Here is a 21,436-nt window from a genome sequence, read left to right as displayed (position 1 = left end):
TCATTCAATACCAATCGAAATAATGCTAGAAACTAAACCAATTCAATTTTCTTGTGTTTTAATATTGTTTTATTTTCTGGATCATAGTTCTATGCCGCCAAATTTGAACTCATGGTTAAAAGTCAATAAATCATCAAATACACGACACATTCTTTGGTCTGCATTGCCCCGGGCATTGCCGTCAAGAACGTCAGTTATGGGAAAGAAAAAAGCAACCGTGCTAGAAATGCCTGGAGCAAACCTAACAAATATTTTAGGCTTTCCAAAATAAAGTGCCTCCTTTTTCCTCAGAGGAAAAAAGATTCTCCTAACTAAGCGTGACTGATGAAGAGCAGGATCGCATCCTGACTAATGAGTTCTCCAGTGGTTTTAATCAGGAAGTGCTGTTTTCCTGCAATGTTTTTGCACAAATATACAGTTTTTGTTTGTTTCAGGTCAGGGCAGAAAGCATCTAGGGTTGTAGTCTTGGGTATGAGAGAACTGGAGTTGACATAAGGGTCAGTATAGTGATGCATGCAGGTTTTAACCGAGCATTGGGTGAGAAGCACCGTCGAACCAAGCAAAGGGGTACGGGCATCCGGTTGAGGTGCTGCAGGCATGGGCAACCGGCAGGAGTACCTCAAAGCTGACCCCGGACACACTGAAGAGACTATCTCGGCTGGGCCTGTTGGGTTTCCCTAAGAAGCACTAGGTGAAGTGAATGGAGGCAAGTCTTGGCTGCCTGCTTTTGGGCAGAGGATCGTTAGGGTGATACAAGCAGGTTTTCTCCAGGCATTCCCTTGGGAATAGAGTGAGCATCTCTTTAGACCAAGAGAAAAGGTCCAGTCATGGACTCCCAGCAGGAATACCCCAGAGATGACCCAGGACACACTGGAGAGACTCTATCTGAGCTGGGCCTCTTAGGATTCTCTAGGAAGCACTAGTTGAAGAGGTTGGGGATGGCAAGTTGTGTCACCCTGCTTTTGTGACAGAGGGTCGGTAGGGTGATACAAGCAGGTTTTCTCTGGGCATTCCCTAAGGCATAGAGTGAGCAGCTCTTTGGACCAAGGTCCAGGCATGGACTACCAGCAGGAATACCCCAGATATGACTCAGGACACACTGGAGAGATTCCATCTGAGTTGGGCCTCTTGGGATTCTCTAGGAAGCACTAGTTGAAGAGGTTGGGGACAGGCAAGTTGTGTCTCCCTGCTTCTGTGGCAGACGGATTGATATGGCAATACAAGCAGGGTTTTCCGGGCTTTTCCTTAGGTATGGGGTGAGAAGCTCTGTCATATCCCGCAGATCATCAGATTGAGGTGCTGCAGGCATGGGCAACCGGCAGGAGTACCTCAAAGCTGACCCAGGAGACTCTGAAGATACTATCTGGGCTGGGCCTGTTGGGATTCCCTAGTAAGCACTAGGTGAAGTGGATGGGGAGGAGGCAAGTCTTGGCTGCCTGCTTCTATGGCAGAGGGTCGGTAGGGTGATACAAGCAGGTTTTCTCTGACCTTTCCCTTAGGCATAGAGTGAGCAGCTCTTTGAACCAAGAGAAAATGTCCAGGCATGGACTCCCAGCAGGAATACCCCAGAGACGACCCAGGACACACTGGAGAGACTGTTTCTGAGCTGGGCCTCTTGGGATTCTCTAGGAAGCACTAGTTGAAGAGGTTGGGGACAGGCAAGTTTTGTCACCCTGCTTCTGTGGCAGAGGGTCGGTAGGGTGATACAAGCATGTTTTCTCCAGGCATTCCCTTAGGCATAGAGTGAGCAGCTCTTTGGACCGAGAGAAATTGTCCAGGCATGGACTCCCAGCAGGAATACCCCAGAGATGACCCAGGACACACTGTGGAGACTATCTGAGCTGGGCCTCTTGGGATTCTCTAGGAAGCACTAGTTGAAGAGGTTGGGGACAGGCAAGTTGTGTCTCCCGGCTTCTGTGGAAGATGGGTTAGTATGGCGATACAAGCAGGGTTTTCCGGGCTTTTCCTTAGGTATGGGGTGAAAAGCTCTGTCAGATCATCAGATTGAGGTGCTCCAGGGGTGGAAAACAGGCAGGATTACCCCAAAGATGACCCCAGGACAACAGAAGATTGCATCTAGACTGGAACTGAGATTCTTTCGGAGGTGCTAGCTGAAGGTGTTGGGAAGAGGGAGGTTTTGGCTCCTTGCTTCTGTAGAATAAGGTCAGAAGCTCTTTTAAACCAAGCAAAGGGGTCCAGGCATCCAATTGGGTTGTTCCAGGCACGGACAATCATCAGGAGTACCTCAAAGTTGACCCAGGATGCACTGGAAAGACATTAGGTTGACTGGCCTTGGGAATCTTTTGGAATTGTTATATGAAACTGATAGGGAAAGGCAAGTAACATGCAGGTTTTGTCAGGGTTTTCCTTTAGCCATGGTGAGAGGCTCTGATGAACTAAGCGAAGGTGTCCAGTACTCCAAACATGGACAACAGGGAGGACACACTCGAGAGACTATCTGGGCAGCGCCTCTCGGGATTCCCTAAGATGCACTAGTGGTTGGGGATAGAGAAATATTGCCTACTTGTCTGGTGGCATAGCATGCTAAGCGACGTTTCATCATTCGGGCTTTTGTAGTCCGTCCTCTTCGAAATCGCACACTTCAACTAAATATACTGATGAATTATCGCACACTGTCACTTTAAGGATTCCACTTGAACGACGCAAGACTTTGTAATCAATAAATCCATAGACACTCCAGATTTGAGCGATGGTATATGTTTGCTTTGAAGTGAGATTTAGGGCCTGGTTCTATTTTACAAGGTTTGCTGAAGACAAGACATCAAAATGACGAATGGGTTCGGTTATAAAGCTGCAGACGGACTGTAGAAACTCGGAGAGTTTGGACAAAAGAAACAACCGTGTCGGAGGATGAAGAGTATTATTTAGGTTCAATGTTCCCTCTAAACTTCAAACAAGTCTGAGCAATCACAAAAATTCTGTGAGCATCGCTCGGAACCACGGTAACTAACATCAATCCTGTGTGTGGCAACCAAATCAGTGTCCATCCTGTCCAAAACCTGAGATCAAATCAATATACATTTTGCTGATCTGAATATTTTTTTTCACCTAATAATGAATTGGCTAATGCGCTTTTGGAACAGTTGCATGGCCCACAACTTGAGATTTCTATTTTTAACCCTTGGAAACACATGAAGGGTCTAGTGCAGGGGTGTCAAACTCATTTTACCTCGGGGGCCACATGATAGAAGAAACATTCTCTCGGGGGCCGGCCTAGTATATTAGAGAGGAGGAAAAAGAGAAAAAAAATAAGACAAAGCGAAGGAGAGAAAAAAAGAGAGGGTGGGACAAGAAAGAGAGAGAGAGAGAGAGAGAGAGAGAGAGAGAGAGAGAGAGAGAGAGAGAGAGAGAGAGAGAGAGAGAGAGAGAGAGAGAGAGAGAGAGAGAGAGAGAGAGAGAGAGAGAGAGAGAGAGAGAGAGAGAGAGAGAGAGAGAGAGAGAGAGAGAGAGAGAGAGAGAGAGAGAGAGAGAGAGAACGTGAAACGTGAGAAACAAGAGCTAAAGACAATTAATGAGACAGGGGTAGTATGATAGAGAAAGAAAGATATCCAAAGAGAAATAGAGAGAAGGAGAGAAAAAAAGGAGAGAAAGACAGAATGGAAGAAGAGAATGGGAAACCTAAAGAAAGAGATAATAAGAGAAAAGAGAGAAAAGGAAGATAGAGCAAAAGAAAGTAAAAAGACAAAGAGAGAGAAAGAGACAAAGAGAAAAAAAGAAAGAGAAAAAGAGAGACAGACACAGAGAGTGAAAGAGAGAGGCAGAGAGAGAGAGAGAGAGAGAGAGGCAGAGAGAGAGAGGCAGAGAGAGAGAGAGAGAGAGAGAGAGAGAGAGAGAGAGAGAGAGAGAGAGAGAGAGAGAGAGAGAGAGAGACAAGTACAGTGTCTTTGTGAGAGGCACCTGGCTTTGGCAACATCAAGTGGACCTATTTCAACCTTTAGCTCGTTTTTCTCTTGCGCTTCTCTGAGCGTCGTCTCGCGGGCCGGATTCAATCCCTTAGCGGGCCTGATCCGCCCCCCGGGCCTGCATGTTTGACAACCCTGGTCTAGTGTGACCCCATGTGTTAACAAATAAAACGTAATATTTTCATAATTGAGGTATTCCTAATTAAACATGTTGACATGGTGCCATTAAATCAAATTATTAGCATAAAATTTGTATAAAATCATTTAGCATACAACAAGACAGTAAGATCTTCAGCCCGATTTGAGCTAAACTGCATTGGCTCCCTGTTAGCTTAAGATGTGATTTGAAGCTTCTGTTGGTAGTATACAAAAATCATGCATGGACTATCAGGGGATGGTGTGATAATAGTCTGTGGTTTGCAATAGTCTTTGGTCTGTGCAGCCCTTTGAGACTCTTTGTGATTAAGGGCATTTTCGTCGATTTCCAATTGTAACTGCTGGAGTCGACTTGCTAGCAAAACATTGCTTCAAGCTAGCAGCCTGTTGGCTTGAACGAGACAGGGCTAGCTTTAAATAACTACACATATTTTTTTTTTTTTTTTTTATAACTTAGATTTACTTCTTTCTTTTCTTTCCTTTTTGACTTGACTTGACTAGCAGTGTTGGCAAAAGATTGACTGACTTTTCATCAACTTGAAATCAAAGAAAATGAATATTTTTCACGTAAATGTGAACAGTCAGACTACTGTGTTGTTTGTCAACACAAGCGACACATGTCAAGTTGCTCTAGATCACGCGTGTCAAACAGGCGGCCCGTGGGCCGGATCGGGCCCGCTAAGGGATTGAATCCGGCCCGTGAGACGACGCTGAGGAAAGCACAAGAGAAAAATGAGCTGCTGGTTGAAATATGTCCAATTGATGTTGCCAAAGCCAGGCGCCTCTCACAAATGCTGTACTTGTATTTCTTTCTTTCTTTCTCTCTCTCTCTCTCTTCCTCCCCTCACTTTGTATCTCTCTCTCTCTTTCACTCACTCTGTCTCTCTTTTTCTTTGTTCCTTCCGTCTTTTTACCTTCTTTTGCTCTCTCTTTGTTTTTTCCCTTCCTCTCTTGCGTCCCCCTCCCCTTTCTCCTCCTCTCTTTCTATTTGTTTGGATTTCTTTTTCCATCTATTTCTTTCCCCCTCCCTTACTATTTCTCTTTTTAGCTTTCTTGTTTCTAACATTCTCTCTCGCTTTTTCTCCCTTTCTCTCTTTCTTTGTCCCACCCTTTCTCTTTCTCTCTCTCTCTTATTTCTTTCTCTCTCCTTTTAATTCTTCTCAATCTACTAGTCTTTCTTTCTTTCTTTCTTTCTCCCCATCTTTCCTTCTTGTTCTTCCTTACTTTCTCTTTCTTTCTTTGTCCCCATCTTTCCTTTTCATTCTTTTTTCTTTTTCTTTCTTTGTCCCATCTGTCCTTTTCATTTTTCTTTCTTTCTTTCTTTGTCCCCATCTTTTCTTTCCATTCTTTTTTCTTTCTTTCTTTCTTTCTGTCCATCTCTCGTTTTCATTCTTCCTTCCTCATTAGTCCGGCCCCTGAGAGGTTGTTTGTTCTATCGCGTGGCCCCCCGAAGTAAAATGAGTTTGACACCCCTGCTCTAGATCAAGCAGAAATAAACATGTGAAACACACTGCGCAAAGGCAGAAACTCAATGAAAGTTATGTACAAGCTGCATCCACCATTTTAACAGCGAGGACGATCTCCTCCCACCTTCTCTCTTGCTCCATCTCACGTCCACACTTACTTTTGTTTACTCAATCTTGTGTTGATATTGACTTCAAAATACCACCTTTAAAACACACAGAGGTAACCCGCGTTGTTTCTACCTGGATGCACTGTCGTTCTGGCCGAAGATTTTAGGGTATTAATTCAGCAATTTATAGCCCTGGTAATAGTCAGTCAAGTCAAGTCAAATTTATTTATATAGCCCTTAATCACAAAAATGTCTCAAAGGACTGCACAGGATTACAGTTACAAAATTACACAATTACCTGATCTTAAACTAGCAAACCAGCATGCGGGCAAGGAAAAACTCAAAAACCTCAGTGTGAGGAGAAAAGAGAAACCTTGAGAAAGGACCTCACATGTGGTAATCCCCCTTCCAGGATTGAACAGGGTGAATTACAATTAGCATTACTGTACACAGAATAGTAAACACTAGGTAAGATGTTGAAAATGTCCGGAAAGAGCATGACATCAACAACGACGCCAGCTGGTAAATGCAGGGGTTGACATGCTGCAGGTCAGACGCCGGTCCGCTGACCCATCCCAAATCATCCTTCTCCTACGTATCAGCCAGGCAGGCCTCAGAAAAAGACAGGACAAAACAGAATACGAGGTGGGCATCAATCATATGCTTTGGAATAGAAGTGTGTCTTAAGCCTCAATTTAAAAACTTCCGTTGAGGTTGCAGATCTTATCTCCAGAGGCAGGGCGTTCCACAACACCGGGGCCCGGATGGAGAACGCTCTCGAGCCCGCAGACTTCTTGGCTCTCGGAGTCACAAGTAGACCAGCATTTTCCGAGCGCAGACTCCGTGAAGGAACATAGGGGGAAATCAAATCGGAGAGATAAGAGGGTGCAAGCCCATGCAAACATTTATATGTTAATAAGAGAACCTTAAAGTCACATCTTAAGTGGACTGGGAGCCAGTGCAAGTTGGCCAATACAGGTGTAATATGCTCAAACTTTTTAGTCTTAGTCAAAAGTCTAGCTGCCGCATTCTGAACCAGCTGCAAACTTTTAATGCTAGACATCGGGAGACCAGAAAGCAATACATTACAGTAATCAAGCCGAGAAGTAATAAACGCATGAATTAAAATCTCTGCATCTGATTGGGACAGCATTGAACGAATCTTCGCAATATTACGGAGGTGGTAGAAAGCTATTCTAGTAATATTTTTCACGTGTAACTGAAACGACAGATTAGGATCAAATATAACACCTAGATTTTTGACCGAGTCACTATGGGTGATATTACATTTGTCTAGGTTCAGGGTAATGTTTGAAAACAAATGACGACAGTGAGCTGGACCAATAATCAACATTTCAGTTTTTTCTGGGTTAAGGCGTAAAAAATTATTTGACATCCATCTTTGAATCTCAGTAAGGCAAGCCTCCAGATTTCTACAACTTAAATTTCCAGTTTTTTCCAGTGGCACATACAGTTGAGTGTCATCTGCATAGCAATGGAAACTAATATTATACTTGCGGATAATGTCACCAAGCGGGATCATATAAATACTAAAAAGAAGGGGGCCAAGTACAGAGCCTTGAGGAACACCACAGGGGACATTAGATTGTTTAGAGGTCAGATTGCCATAGTTAACACATTGCATCCTGTCTGACAGGTAGGACCTAAACCACGAGAGTACAGTTCCTGAGATACCAATGCGTTCTAGACGAATCAATAATATGTTGTGGTCGACCGTATCAAAAGCAGCGCTGAGATCCAGCAGCAGTAACATTGATGAGGCACCAGAATCTATTGTTAAAAGGAGATCATCGGTTACTTTTGCAAGGGCTGTCTCTGTAGAATGATTTGCTCTAAATGCTGACTGGACAGTTTCAAAAAGGTTATTTTCTGACATGAAGTCATTTAGCTGCTGTGCAACGACCTTTTCAAGTAATTTCGCAAGAAATGGCAGATTTGACACTGGCCTATAATTACCTAGGCTTTCTGGGTCAAGGTTAGGTCGCTTAAGCGTGGGTTTAATGACGGCAGACTTGAAGGCTATAGGAACAATACCCGAGGATAGCGATATATTAATAATATTTAAAACTGATGGTCCTAAGATCTCAAACAGATCCTTCACCAGTGAAGCTGGAAACGGATCAAGCAGGCACGTAGTTTGCTTGGCCCTACTGACCATCTGTGTTAGATTATCAAGGGACAATTCATTGAAACTGGAGAATGTTTCTAAACAACCGCTGACACAGTCCATACCTAGCACCTCCACATCTTTGATATAGGAGGAGGAAACAGAGCGTTCTTTTAAAATTTCATTCCTGATTAGTTGAATCTTTTTATTAAAAAATTCCATAATGTCATTAGCAGAATGAGTGCAACCATTTGGGTTAAGTTGTTGTCTGGTAAGTTTCGCCACTGTGTCAAATAAAAATTTTGGATTATTCTTATGTTCAACAATAATCTTAGAGAAATACGAATCTTTAGCTGAGGCAAGAGCTACTTTATATTTCAGCAAACTGTCACACCAGGCCAGTAGAAAAACCTCCAGCTTAGTAGTGCGCCATTTTCGTTCAATTTTTCTGCAACTTTGTTTGAGTAACCTAGTTTCTTCAGTAAACCAAGGTGTATTCTTCTTGGGTCGGAATTTATACTTTAGGGGCGCCACAGAATCAAGAACATTTACCAAAGCAGTATTGAAGTTGTTTGTAAGTGAGTCAACAGACCCAGTGTACGAAGGGAAGGCTGCAGTTACCGTAGGTAATAATTCTTTTAAGGCTAACACCGTTTTAGGGCGGATATTGCGACTGCTAAAGCCTATATTTTCCTTATCACAGTAAACATTAAACAACACCTCACATTTAACAAAATAGTGATCAGAGATGGCATTAGGATACGGTAACACTGTAACATTTGAGGCTACTACGCCACGGGTCAGGACAAGATCTAGAGTGTTCCCATCTTTATGAGTTGGCACATCAACTATTTGATTGAAACCAAATGTATCCATCAGTGACTTAAATGCAATTGCAAGTGAATTTGATGGGGAGTTTATGTGAACATTAAAATCACCAATAATTACAACATTGTCCGCATACGTAACTAAGTCTGTTAACAAATCAGAAAATTCTTCCAAAAAATTTGAGTATGGTCCAGGTGGGCGATACACAACAACTACATAAATTGGTGTTGACATTAAGGACCTCATAACAAGTGCTTCAAACGTTTTAAAACTAGTAGAGGTATTAGAAGTAAATTTCAACCTATTTTCCGATATAAGAGCAACACCTCCACCTTTTTTGCATGGTCGTGCCAAGTGCGCACTCACAAAGTTAGGGGGAGAAGCCTCATTTAACACTACAAACTCATTTGGTTTCAACCAGGTCTCACAAAGGCCAATAAGGTTAAGATTGTGTTCATTAATAAGGTCATTAACAAGTAAAGCTTTGGAGGCTAGTGATCTAATATTAAGAAGGCCAAGCTTCAGCACTGTGGACTGAGCTGAAACCTTTCGCGAGTTTTGCACCTTAGTGGTAACCACCACAGGATTCGACTGCCGGTCCCGGGTCTTGTGCCTTGCATGACGGCAGATGCGGCCCGAATTCCATACCACAGGAATATTGTTGACAGGTGGAGTAGCAGGATGACTATTGGTAGAAAATAATGTTATTTCTTCTCCCTCCTCACCTAACAAGGGAGAAACAGAGGTAAGAGGCACAGAAGAAGATGCTATAGAATAGTATAAATCAGGGTGTATTGTGCAGTCAGTAGAACACTCTAAACTACAAAAACTATGTGAATTGCATGAATCTAGCATAGCGCTAGTTAGCTCTAGCGTTACAGACTCCACACCCATGGTAACAGGTTCACTAATCACCTGTGACCTGGCCTGCACTAGTGTATCCTGTCATGGAAGGCTTAAACAGTAATCTATATTTTTAGAAAGAGTGAGAGCACCTTCCCAGTTAGGGTGAAGGCCGTCTCTCCTCAGCAGGTCAGGTCGGCCCCAGAAAGCAGGCCAGTTATCCACAAACCTAAATCCCTTCTGATTGCAAAAACTTGCCAGCCATCGGTTTAGCGAGACTAGTCTGCTAAACCTCTCATCATTGCCTCTCGCAGGCAAGGGGCCAGAGACAATTACTCGATGCCGACTCATCTTTCTGGCGAGATTACAGGTCCTAGCAATATTTTTCTTTGTAATCTCAGATTGTCTCATTCTAGTATCATTGGAGCCGACGTGAATGACTATATCGGTGTAGCTAGCCCTGTCCTGGTGTCTAGGTTTGCTCGTCAGCTCCCTCAAATTAGCCTCAATGTCGGGTGCTCTGGCCCCAGAAATACACATAACCGTGGCTGGGGTGCTAAGCTTTATGTTACGGGTGATGGAGTCACCTATAACTAGGGTGCGGGAGCCAGTAGACCGGGGTGGAGTGGGACTAGCTAGGGGGCTGAACTTGTTATGCGTCTGAATTGGCTCACCGCGATTAGCATGCCGTTTAGGGCTAATGCTAACCGGACTAGCAGGTTCGCTACAACCCACGCTAGCAGTGGTGTCCGAGGCACCTAACATTTTCCGTTTAAACTGCTCTAGCTCACGGACACGTCCCTCTAGAAGGGCAACCTGCCTACGGACACGGGAGCAACCTTTACAGCAACCCATACTCACTTGTAAGCGTCGGATGCCAAGAGCGTCCTAGCAGCCGTGGGAGGGGATAGCCTTCAACAACGATCGGCAGCAGCTTCCGACTGTAAAACAATTGTGCGCGGCACTTACCTTGCGCCAATCGTCCGAGATACTTACCCGAAACTTTTCAATATAAAAAGTCTCAATCCAGAATTCTGCTAAAGTAGGAATCTGAAACAATCTCGTAGACGCGACGACGTGAGCAACACAAAATTCCCGCCACTCGAAATAATGCACTGGATATATTTACTGGTGTGCTGAGAAGTTCTGGGAAGTGCAGCTCAGAGGAAACATTGTGAAGGATCCACAAATCCAGTCTTAGGTAGCATTTACTTTTTTTTTTTTTTACATTAGCTTTATGGCTCCCTACTCTACCTCTACCCATCTATCTCGTTTAGGATTTACTTAAAATTCATGTTACCGAGGCTTATACAACATCAAATAAGTACAACTTGTTGAATTCCACCAATGGGGACCAAGTTTGATCTATAATTTCCCACTCGATTAAAACCTATTTTAAGCTACATGCATCGCAACTGCTAATTACCGTAATAATCGTTCTGCCACCTCTCCAATCTTGTCAGTCCCTTGTCCCATTTTTCATTTTCTTATGTCCTCTTATTTTTAACTCCTTCATGGTCAGATGTTTCTCTCATTTTTGAAGGCCTACAAAAAACTTAGTTTTGTAGCTATATAGAACATAAGACATATCAAAAGTTTCTATCTTTTACTATTGTTTAAAACATTTTCTAAACAATGATCTCAAGTACACTGAAATTTTTAATGTTTTTTTTCTGTGACGTGAACACAAGATTCAGGTCACCATGACAGTCACGTTCCCGCAGACCCCCAAAACGTCATCCTCATCTTTTTTTAAAAAGAAAAACAAATCTTTAAGCGTTAACTGTCTGTGGTTATCCATTTCTTCGCTACTCTCACCACACTGCTTCACAACACCATATAAGGCCGTCTACACACTCTCAATCGCTGGATACAGGAAGCAAGACTAGGAAGTGGGGGGCAAAGATCGGATCAAAGCCAGTCCTGCCATCTAACGGTGATTTCTTTCTTTATTATTTATACTTGCCCAATGCACACCACAGGATGTGGTGCCCACACGACCCTGGCAGTTAAGGCATCTGTGAACCGTGTGAACAGTTGAATAGTATATTCTTACTCAAGATGGCCTCGTGATCTTCAGGGAAGGAGTCTTGCTCAAACCTCTCAACCTTTGCCTTAGGGGAGTGATTGTATTTAGTGATAAGAGTAGGAGTTTGCCTGATGTGGTATTCGGGAATGGGTCTTTTAACACCCCTTATTCACGATTGAGTCCCCTTGACGTGTCGGATATCCCTCCTCTGACTCTGCGTCTGAATTGTTTGTGATAAAGACCTTTTGAAACGCTGGCCAGATGTGAGAACTTGAGTCAAAGGACCGCACAGGCCACAATGATACCGTCCCCTGATCTGAAACCAACATGCGGGCAAGGGAAAACTGAAAACCTCAAACATGTGGAGAATAAGAAATCATGAAGGGGTTTCACAAGTGGTAACCCCCCTTCCAGGATAACCTGGCAACAATACATTTTACATTGGGGAACAATAAACAAATGATAGTGAACATCAGTAAGGAAAACATAGGTAATATGTGGCAAAGATAAAAGCAATTCCACATTTAAATCGTTTTTAAGGACTAGCGGTCTTATCTCCACTCGAGCTCTCCAACCTTTGCCTGAGGAAACCAGCTGATTGGCTAGCTAGCAGGAGCACGTTCCAGTTCTTGGAAGGAAAAGTGCAAAAGGTTCGGCTTGTGTCTTCTGTCCTGCTTGGAATTACGATCCAGTTTCCTGGGAAAGAAAATTGTGCCGGATGTTTATTGATTAAAACCTTGATTAGATCCTTTGAGCTGCATTAAATCCTGCTGCTCAAACCTTTAAGGTCGGGGACATTTTGTGAATTCCGATCCGCTGCCCTTTGGCAAGGCGGCAAAATGACGGAATACAAATGGTAGGAACGCTACTTGCTCCTGTTTAAAATTGTTAAATAAAATGGTGATAACTATTACAAATGTTTTAATAACTCATCTCATTTTAATGACCTAGATTTACGTTTTTTATGATCAGCAGTTTTGGCTGCCCGTGTAGAAATGCTAGCAAAACTTGGCTTTAAGCTAGCAGTTTGTTAGCTTCGACCACACGAAGTTGGTCTTCGTTTTAAAATATTATTTTTTACTGTACATAACGTTTTCCTTAACCTCATTTGAAGTATCAACGTGCTGAAACAACTTAGGTTTAAGCTAGCAGTTTGTTAGCTTAGATGAGACAGGGCTAGCCAAGATATGATTCCCGGGTTTCGGCACCAAAAAATGTTGGGTCTAAAACAGAGCACCTGTGGGAGAGCTTTTAAAAGTTGGCTAACGCTAGAAAATACACCAGGCATGAGTTTTCATGTTGAGTTTTCTTAAGAACTGCAATTCGAGAAAGAAAGAAAGTCATATATATATATATATATATATATATATATATATATATATATATATATATATATATATATATATATATATATATATATATATATATATATATATATATATATATATATATATATAAGCAGCACGGCGGCGCAGTGGTTAGCGCTTGTGCGGCACAGTTCATGTCATGGGAACCTGTCGTGGGTTCAAATCCAGCTCCAGACTTTCTGTGCGGAGTTTGTATGTTCTCCCCGTGCTTGCGTGGGTTTCCTCCGGGCACTCCGGTTTCCTCCCACATTCCAAAGACATGCATTTCAGGTGAATTGGCCGGTCCAAATTGTCCCTAGGAGTGAATGAGCGAATGAGTTGTCTGTCCCTGTGTGCCCTGCGATTGGCTGGCAACCAGTTCAGGGTGTCCCCTGCCCACTGCCCGATGATTGCTGGGATGGGCTCCAGCCCCCCCGCGACCCTACTGAGGATAAGCGGTACGGCTAATGAGATGAGATATATATATATAATAGTTTGTGTTGATATACCTCTTTCCTTTCTTTCCATTTCTCCAAGTTCCAATTGTAGCCTCCTGTGTCGACATGCTACTAAAACCTAGCCCTAAACTAGCAGTGTTTTAGCTTGAATGAGACAGAGCTAGCCTTAAATATGTATACACAGTTTTCATTGACAGATTTACTTCTTTCCTTTTTCCCCATCTTTCCGATTTCCAATTGTAGCCACATTTGTCAACATACTAGCCAACCTTTCGTCAAGCTAGCAGTCTGTTAGCGTCAAAAAGACAGGGCTAGCATAAACAATGCATATACTTAGTTTTTATTGATCTAGATGTGTTCCCATTTTGTCGATTTCCAATTGTAACTGCCGGTGTCGACTTGCTAGCAAAACTTTGCTTCAAGCTAGCAGTCTGTTGGCTTGAATGAGACCGGGCTAGCTTTAAATAACTACACATAGTTTTTTTTTAATAACTTAGATTTACTTCTTTCCTTTCTTTCCATTTCTTTGATTTAGAATTGTTGTCGCCTTTGTCGATATTCGAGCAAAACTTTGCGTCAAGCTAGCAGTCTGTTAGCTTGAATGAGACTGGGCTAGGTTGGAAAATATATATACCGTAAATTCCGGCCTATAAGTTGCTACTTTTTTCCCTAACTTTCAACCCTGCGGCTTATTCAGTGATGCGGCCATTTTATGTCATTTTTCTAACGGCCGCTAGCGGCGCTCGAGTGTTGCTACCATTAACTGCCCTGTCAAAGCTATATTATTATTATTAAAGCTTTGAAAACTCTCTCGGTGTACCGTCTTTCTTTGTAAATATGTGTAACCCATGTATAATATGTATTTGCAACTTTATATTTTTGTAATCTTTTTATTTTAGACACTTATTCTGATATGTTTTGCACGTGTGAACGAAAAATGAGGGGCGGAACAAACGCGGGGTGCCGAGTTTAAGTGGGGACCGCTAAAGGTGAGGGACAGACAAGGAAAGAAGGGGTAAAAAGTTGGTTAAAGAAAAAGGAGTTGCGTGAGTAAATGTGTTCATCTGATATATTTTTCCCACCCTTACCTTTGGAAATATACACTTTTTTCCTTGGATTACTTTCAACGGGACCTCGACTCTGCAGGTCTGCATCAAACCTTAAGTACCGGTATCATTTTCCGTTCATTTTGCCGGCTGTGATTTTTGGACTGTTGACTTTAATGAGAGAACATTTAGTTTCAATCGCGGGAGTTGAAGTCGGGTTTGGGTTAATTTTGTGTTTGTGTTACATGTTTAAATGTGAGCGCGTGCGGCTTATATACAGGTGCGGCTTGTGTATGTACAAAATCGGTTTTCCTCTTAAAATGCGGTGGGTGCGGCTTATAATCAGGTGCGCTCTATAGTCCGGAATTTACGGTAGTATACATAGTTTTAGTTGACCTAGATTTTCTTCCTTTCTTTCTTCTCAATTTTCTATTTCAGTTTTAACTTAGCTTTAAGCTAGCAGCCTGTTAGCTTGAATGACACGGGGCTGCCCTTAATATTTATACATAGTTTGTGTGGATATGCTTTCAAAACTTGGCCTTAAGTTGGCAGCTTGTTAGGTGAAATGGGATGATGCTGGTCTTCTAGTGATCCCAAGAGCCAAGAAGAAATCCTAAGGTCCTGCGTCTCCTTTGAGACTCCTTGTGATCAAGGGCGTCACAAATAAACTTGACTTGATGCTAGCTTTAAAAAGAATCATTTTTTTCAATTAACCTAGATTTTTTTTTCTCTTTTTTTCCCATATTTCTGATCTCCAATTGTTGCCGCCTGTACCAACATGCTAGCAAAACGTCACTTAAAGCTAGCAGAGTTAGGCCATAGTAGTTGTACAAGATGTTGTTGAAAGACCCTTGGAGATAATGGTTAAAAAACAAACACATATGGAGCTTTATCACCGATCATCAGTGTAAAAACAAGCATCTTCCCAGGAAATCTCTTGGCACGGTGCCGGTGAATATAATCAGCATTATCGCCGATCTTTCCATATTTTGCTTCACTGAGTCGAAACCCCGCGACGATAAAAATCGGAGCTGATGGATAATTGCACCTGCTGTCTGCCGCGTTTTGACTGACGCTCTGTTTGAAATTCATGACATGGAGTTGAGCGAGCGAGTCGGGAATAAGAAATGGGATTAGCCTTCGCCGTTAAGTGGGACTGAAGTAAGCCAACAAGCCGCCAAAATATTCATTTCTATTTGATTTGATTCGAGTTTAAAATCAACTTCAGCCCCAAAAAAGACTGAGATGAGTGATTTTGGGAGATTTATCTTGAAGTAGTTCCTGGCAGTGTCCTGTATTGTAATTGCTAGCTTTAAAGCTAACAATGCTAACATGCTAAAAGCAGATTCATTTTTATATCTGATATATTAATTCTAGCTGGACTAGTGTTTTGGAAGGTTAACAATGCTAGCAGGACTTTTGTTTTAGAAGGCCAACAATGCTATCATGCTAAAAGCGGATTCATTTCAATTCTGATACATTGTTATTGCTAACAAGACTAGTGATTTGGAAGGATAACAATGCTAACATACTAAACGCGTATTCATTTCAATTCTGATACATTGTTATTGCTAACAGGACTAGTGTTTTGGAAGGCTATCAATGGTAGCATCCTAAAAGCCGATTTATTTTCATATCTAAAATATAGTATTATCTCTAGCAGGACTGTCTTTTTAGAACGCTAACAATGATAGCAGGCTAAAAGCAGATTCCTTTTTATATCTGATATGTTGTTCTTGCTAGCTGGACTAGTGTTTTGGAAGGTTAACAATGCTAGCATTCTAATAGCGGATTTGTTTTTGGATCTGATATTTTGTTATTGCTAGCAGGACTTTTTTTAGAAGGCTAACAATGCTATCATGCTAAAAGCGGATTCATTTCATATCTGGTGCATTGTTATTGCTAACATGACTAGTGTTTTGAAAGGCTAATAATAGTAGCATGCTAAAAGAAGATTCATTTTCATATCTGATGTGTTGTTGCTGCTAGCCGGACTAGTGTTTTGGAAGGCTAACAATGCTAGCATACTAAACGCGGATTCATTTCAATTCTGATACATTGTTATTGCTAACAAGACTGTCTTTTTAGAAGGCTAACAATGATAGCAGGCTAAAAGCAGATTCATTTTTATACCTGATATATTTTTATTACTAGCTGGACTAGTGTTTTTGGAAGGCTAACAAAGCTAGCATTCTAAAAGCGGATGTTTTCGAATCTGATATTTTGTTATTGCTAGTGGGAACCTTTTAGAAGGCTAACAATGCTATCATGCTAAAAGTAGGTTTGCATAGCTGTTATATTGTTGTTGCTAGTTGGACTAGTGTTTTGGAAGGCTAACAGTACTAGCAAGCCAGAATCAGATTTGTTTTCCTATATGGTGTATTGGAATTGCTTGCTTGACTCATTTTTTGGAAAGCTAACGATGCTAGCATGCTAAAGTAGAATATCTCTCATGTCTGATATATTGTATTTGCTAGCTGGACTGTTTTTTTGGAAAGCTAACAATGCTAGCATGCAAAAAGCGGATATATTTTCATATTTAAGTATTGTAATTAGGCGACATGACCATATAATCTTTTAAAAAAACACTTTTTTTTTAAACAGAAGTGTTCTTAGTCTCGAAAAAGGTTTGAAAACACAGATATTAGATACTAATTATGACATGATAAAAAAAAAACATTAAATGAAAGACTTAATCCACAATTGGACTTTCAAATACTTCATAGTACATGAAGAGGGACAGAGTGTATTATTTAGCGCCACCCAGTGGTAAAGAAACACATCATTTATTTTGAAGAAATCAATATTGATTTAAATCATGAGCGAAAATATATGAATAATTGTAGGTGGAGACATTTGGATTTTACATTAAATGAGTATCACCTACAGGGAGCTGACATATTTTTCCAGCATCTTGCTGCTAAAGGTAAACCTAAAAAAAATTATTCTTCTGTTTTTATTCATCTTTGTTTTTTCTGACTTTTTTCCATTTCCTATCCTTTTATTCTTTTTCTATTATATCTCCTCTTTTCTCCTGTCTCCAATCTTTCATTTAAGAGAGCTTTGGCAAAAAAGAAAGGAAATACGATGCATTTTGTTCACTTTGAGTAGTTCAGATTCCTTCTTGTGCTTTTGAGCACTCGTTTATGGTTTCACTAGACATTAGAGTGACACCTAGTGGTCAAATATTACACACAGGTTTTTGTCCTGGGTTCGTTTTTTTCCCATTATCGTATTCTACTTTGCCACCACAAAGGGCGCTAGGGAGCTATATCTATTCTGTGCAGACAAACTATTAAAAATTGAACTCGGCTAGGCTCTCTGGTAGTTTTTGAAAAAACACCACTAAAGGGATAATGCACCACATCGCGTTTCGATCCGTCACTGCTTGAGCTCACAAGTTTAAATAAGTGTTTATTTTTGAAAAATAAATAAATAGATAATTTACAATAAGGTTCATGAGGTGAAACATGAAATGTGCTTTATCATTTTCAGCATCACACAAGGAATAGACAAGTTCCCTTTTCTCTTTTTTTTTCTTAGCGTACAATCTCAAAGTTGGAGCTGTAGTATTACGTAAAAAGAAAATGGGGAAATCAAGAATTGCAACGTAACAAAAAGTGAAATAAAGTAAAGACCATTTGTAGCTTTCTCCCTCTATCTAACCTATAACAACGTGACATTGATAGGATGTATTAAATAGATATAATTATATACTGTAATCCCTTGTTTATTGCAGTTCATTGGGATTAAATGCGCTCTCTCGGCCCTCGCTCGCAGCAATAGTCGACCGGGGATAATGGATTGTGGCGGAAAGAGCTGTCACGCTTGACTCAAATTTGCTCTCCGAAATAATGGTCAAAACAGTGCAGGCCATTATGTCACACTTTGATGGTCTGAACCGCCAGAACCTGCTTTCGGGCAATAGTACGATGGGGATAATGGATCAAGACCAAAACAGTGCAGTTTACTTAAGGCAGGCCATAATGACATAATTCAGTAGCCCGAACCGCCCATAAAATGCGCTTTAATGGCTCTCAGCAATAGTTGACTGGGGATAATGGATTGCAGCGGGTCAGAACGTAATGCAGCAATATGGGGATAATGGATAGTGGTTGTGTTGTTCATTTAAGACAGAAACTAAGGCTAAAATAGACATAATGACACAATTCAGTGGCCCGAAATGCGCTTCAATGGCTCTCAGCAATAGTTGACTGGGGATAATGTATCTCAGCTACAACTTTGCATTTTGATTCAGAATGTAATGCAGCAATATAGGGATAATGGATCGCGACTGTTTCGTTCATTTAAGTCAAATTAGGGCTAAAATAGCCACTTCATTTGACAAAAGTGCACAAAGCATATTGCTGCAAGCAAGGACAGGCAATCGGGGATAATAGATCAAGCTGTATTACTCTAGTCAATTTTTGTTGAAAATAATGGCAAAAAAAGATTGAGCATGATAAAAATGCGCTTTTCCTATAATGAATGGTGGAATATTTGTTTTTCAACCCGCGACGCACAAAGTAGCAAGGGATTACAGTATGAGTATTTGCATAATATCTCTATTCCTTACAAATACATGCATCACTTTGCTCCTTAACACACTAAGAAAGCTAAAAACAGCCTGAATTAAAAACAATTAGATGTGAAGCCTTAAAAAGATAAAGAACAAACCAACAACAACAAAGAGTATTATAGCAACAACGCCGTGTACAAACACACAATGGCCCAATAATTTAAGAAAATAGTGCCTCTAAAAACATCCGTATTGCTTTTGTACTTCCGACGAGCGCTAAAGTCGGAACTTCCCTCCATTGGTTTCTCTTCTTTGTGGCAGTAAAAAAAACAAAAACACAAAGGCCGGTAACACTACGACAGCACTGTTTTTCTTTTTAATTAGTTGAACAATTATTATCCTCTAGCAGTGGTAAGATCTTAATGGTCAGGCCTAAAACATCAATCGTTACACGTCCAGGTCAAGCTCTCTTGCCGTTTTTGTTCTTCTCTGCCTCTCTCTCTTAAAGTGCTGCACTAGATTCTTAAGTGTGTAATACTGCTGTGGTTCGTAGCCCGATTTTCAACCTGTCAAAAGAAAAATTGTCAGTTTATGGGACTTCTGCAGAGACAGAAATGTAATGCATGTAAATGTTTGACTTAGATTTCGTTACAAAAGACGGGCTTTAATCTTTCATCACCTCTCCTCCTCCCAAGTCCTCACACATGAAATTTCGGGTTTGCCTGCCCCAGGCTTGGTCGAGCTATATGTTCTAGGCCTGATCTTACCTCCACTCTAGTACGGCATAATTACTAGATCTAGCAAAAGATGCACAAAGTGTCTTTGTGTGTTTTGGTTGCGACAATCAGTGCTCAGGGTTGGAGTTCTCTGAGAAAGTGGGCGGAGTCAGTAGCTTGTTAGGATTCGGGGACTCGTTATCCCGTTCCGAACTTTCTCTGGCGCAGAGTTCGGAGGAGTCGTTAGAGGGCGCTCTCCTCCTTAGGCAGGTGTCCCGAGCGGGCAGGGGAGGGGGTGAACCCTGTGAAGCTGGCTCCGATCCGCGGGGATCCACGGAGATGCAGGGGGGACTCGTCTTCTTCTTCCGTTGAGGTGAAGTCTGACTGGGAGACTCCGAAAGGGGGGTGGAGCAGACCTCCAGTGAGTGGCGGCGGGGATCGTCCAACCAGGAGGAGGGGCGGGGATGGGGCGGGACCGCGCTGGGGCCCCGTGTGTTCATACTGTGGAACCTCTTCAAGGGTCTGAAACAAGGGGTTTCTAAACGGTCCCCGTTGTTTTGGTAACCCCCGCCGGTGCCGATGAGCTCGTGGGCCGGCGTGGTGATGTCCCCCATGATGACGGACACTTCCTGATCCGAAGAAGTTGGGTTTGGTTTGGGGCACCGTGGTGTAGGGGGAACCATGTGGGGGTTCAGGGAGAAGGGACGGGGGGTGAAAGAAGCCTCTTTGGCAAGTCCTTCCTTGCATTCCCCTTGGTCGGAACGTAGGGCCTCCTGAGACTCGGTAGACACTGCGACCTGGGGGGAACAAAAAGGGGAGGAGGTGAATTATTCAGGCAAAATGAGAGGACACCTTGGGGGGAGAGGTTAGTGCAGGGGTGGGTAAACCACAGCATGTGGGCTACATCCGGCCCGCCAAACCAATGGTCTAGCTATAATGACAATACAGTAGATATAATAGTAAAACAAGTACTACTAAATCAAATACCAAAATTAGTACTTAATGTGTGAGTGTGTGTGTGAATGGGTAAGTGTGAAGCACATTGTACAGCACTTTGGGAGGTCATTGACTTGAAAAGCGCTATATTAATGCAGGCCATTTACCATTTAATGTAATATTTTGTGTTTATTCTGCAAAAAAAAAACTGTAGAAATCTGTCAAAAACACTTACTGTAATACTATAATATAAAAATACTACTGAAGAAATATTACAACAGAAATACTAAAAAAGTACTAATATGGATCCTACAACTCTAACCCATATGACAAATACTTTAAAAATATAACTGCAGTTGTATTTTTTTAAACCAAATACCAAATGTAGCACTTAAAACAGAGACCCCTATCAATTATTCATATGGCTACAGCGTTATACAGTAGTACATTCAGCGTAAAACATCTCACAATTTCAAACGTTTTCCCTTTGGTTTGCTTTCATAAAACCTATGACTGTTATAAATGTCGCACGGGTGCTTGAAATCCTTCAAAAATGCTTGAATTTTAATGTTGTGTTTTCAAAGATTGAAAAGTGCTTGTAAATAGTTGAAAATGTTATGTTTCTCGGCTCTCATGTGGCTTTACTTTGCCATTGTATTTATTGTTCCCTAATGATTAACGGCAGCTGGTTTTAGTTTGTATGGTATTTTCCTATGAAGCGTCATTGTCCCCAGGCGGATGTTACACCTAAATAGGGCACTATAAAATGTATATTAATGCAAGGATTACATATAAAGTATGGACATTTATTCTGGGCCATGCAAAAAAAAAATAAGGGTAGAATGTCCCAGTGGTAAATTGTAATAAGAAGAACTCCCAACTGAAAATGTAAGCTACAAATCACTTTCATCTAACACCTATATGAGGAGAAATTA

At 41.6% G+C, this 21,436-nt stretch overlaps 1 protein-coding gene and 1 long non-coding RNA gene across 2 annotated transcripts in view; one reads left to right on the top strand and one right to left on the bottom strand.

The window, feature by feature from the left end:
* LOC148347495 (uncharacterized) overlaps positions 1-21,436 on the top strand; it is a 144,874-nt gene that overhangs the window by 107,317 nt on the left and 16,121 nt on the right. The window lies entirely within an intron of this gene.
* The window catches only part of cacna1g (calcium voltage-gated channel subunit alpha1 G), a 133,851-nt gene continuing 130,142 nt past the window's right edge, over positions 17,728-21,436 (bottom strand). The window contains exon 39 of the mRNA XM_088323893.1: positions 17,728-20,362. Within this exon, the coding sequence (XP_088180019.1) occupies positions 19,694-20,362 (669 nt within the window). The 3' untranslated portion in view covers positions 17,728-19,693. The remainder of the gene's footprint in view (positions 20,363-21,436) is intronic.

The sequence above is a fragment of the Urocampus carinirostris genome, chromosome 19, assembly GCF_059441175.1.
Source record: "Urocampus carinirostris isolate Australia breed hairy pipefish chromosome 19, RoL_Ucar_1.0, whole genome shotgun sequence".
NCBI lineage: Eukaryota > Metazoa > Chordata > Actinopteri > Syngnathiformes > Syngnathidae > Urocampus > Urocampus carinirostris.
Note: the sequence above shows the minus strand (reverse complement) of the source record. Positions and strands in the feature narration are given on the sequence as shown.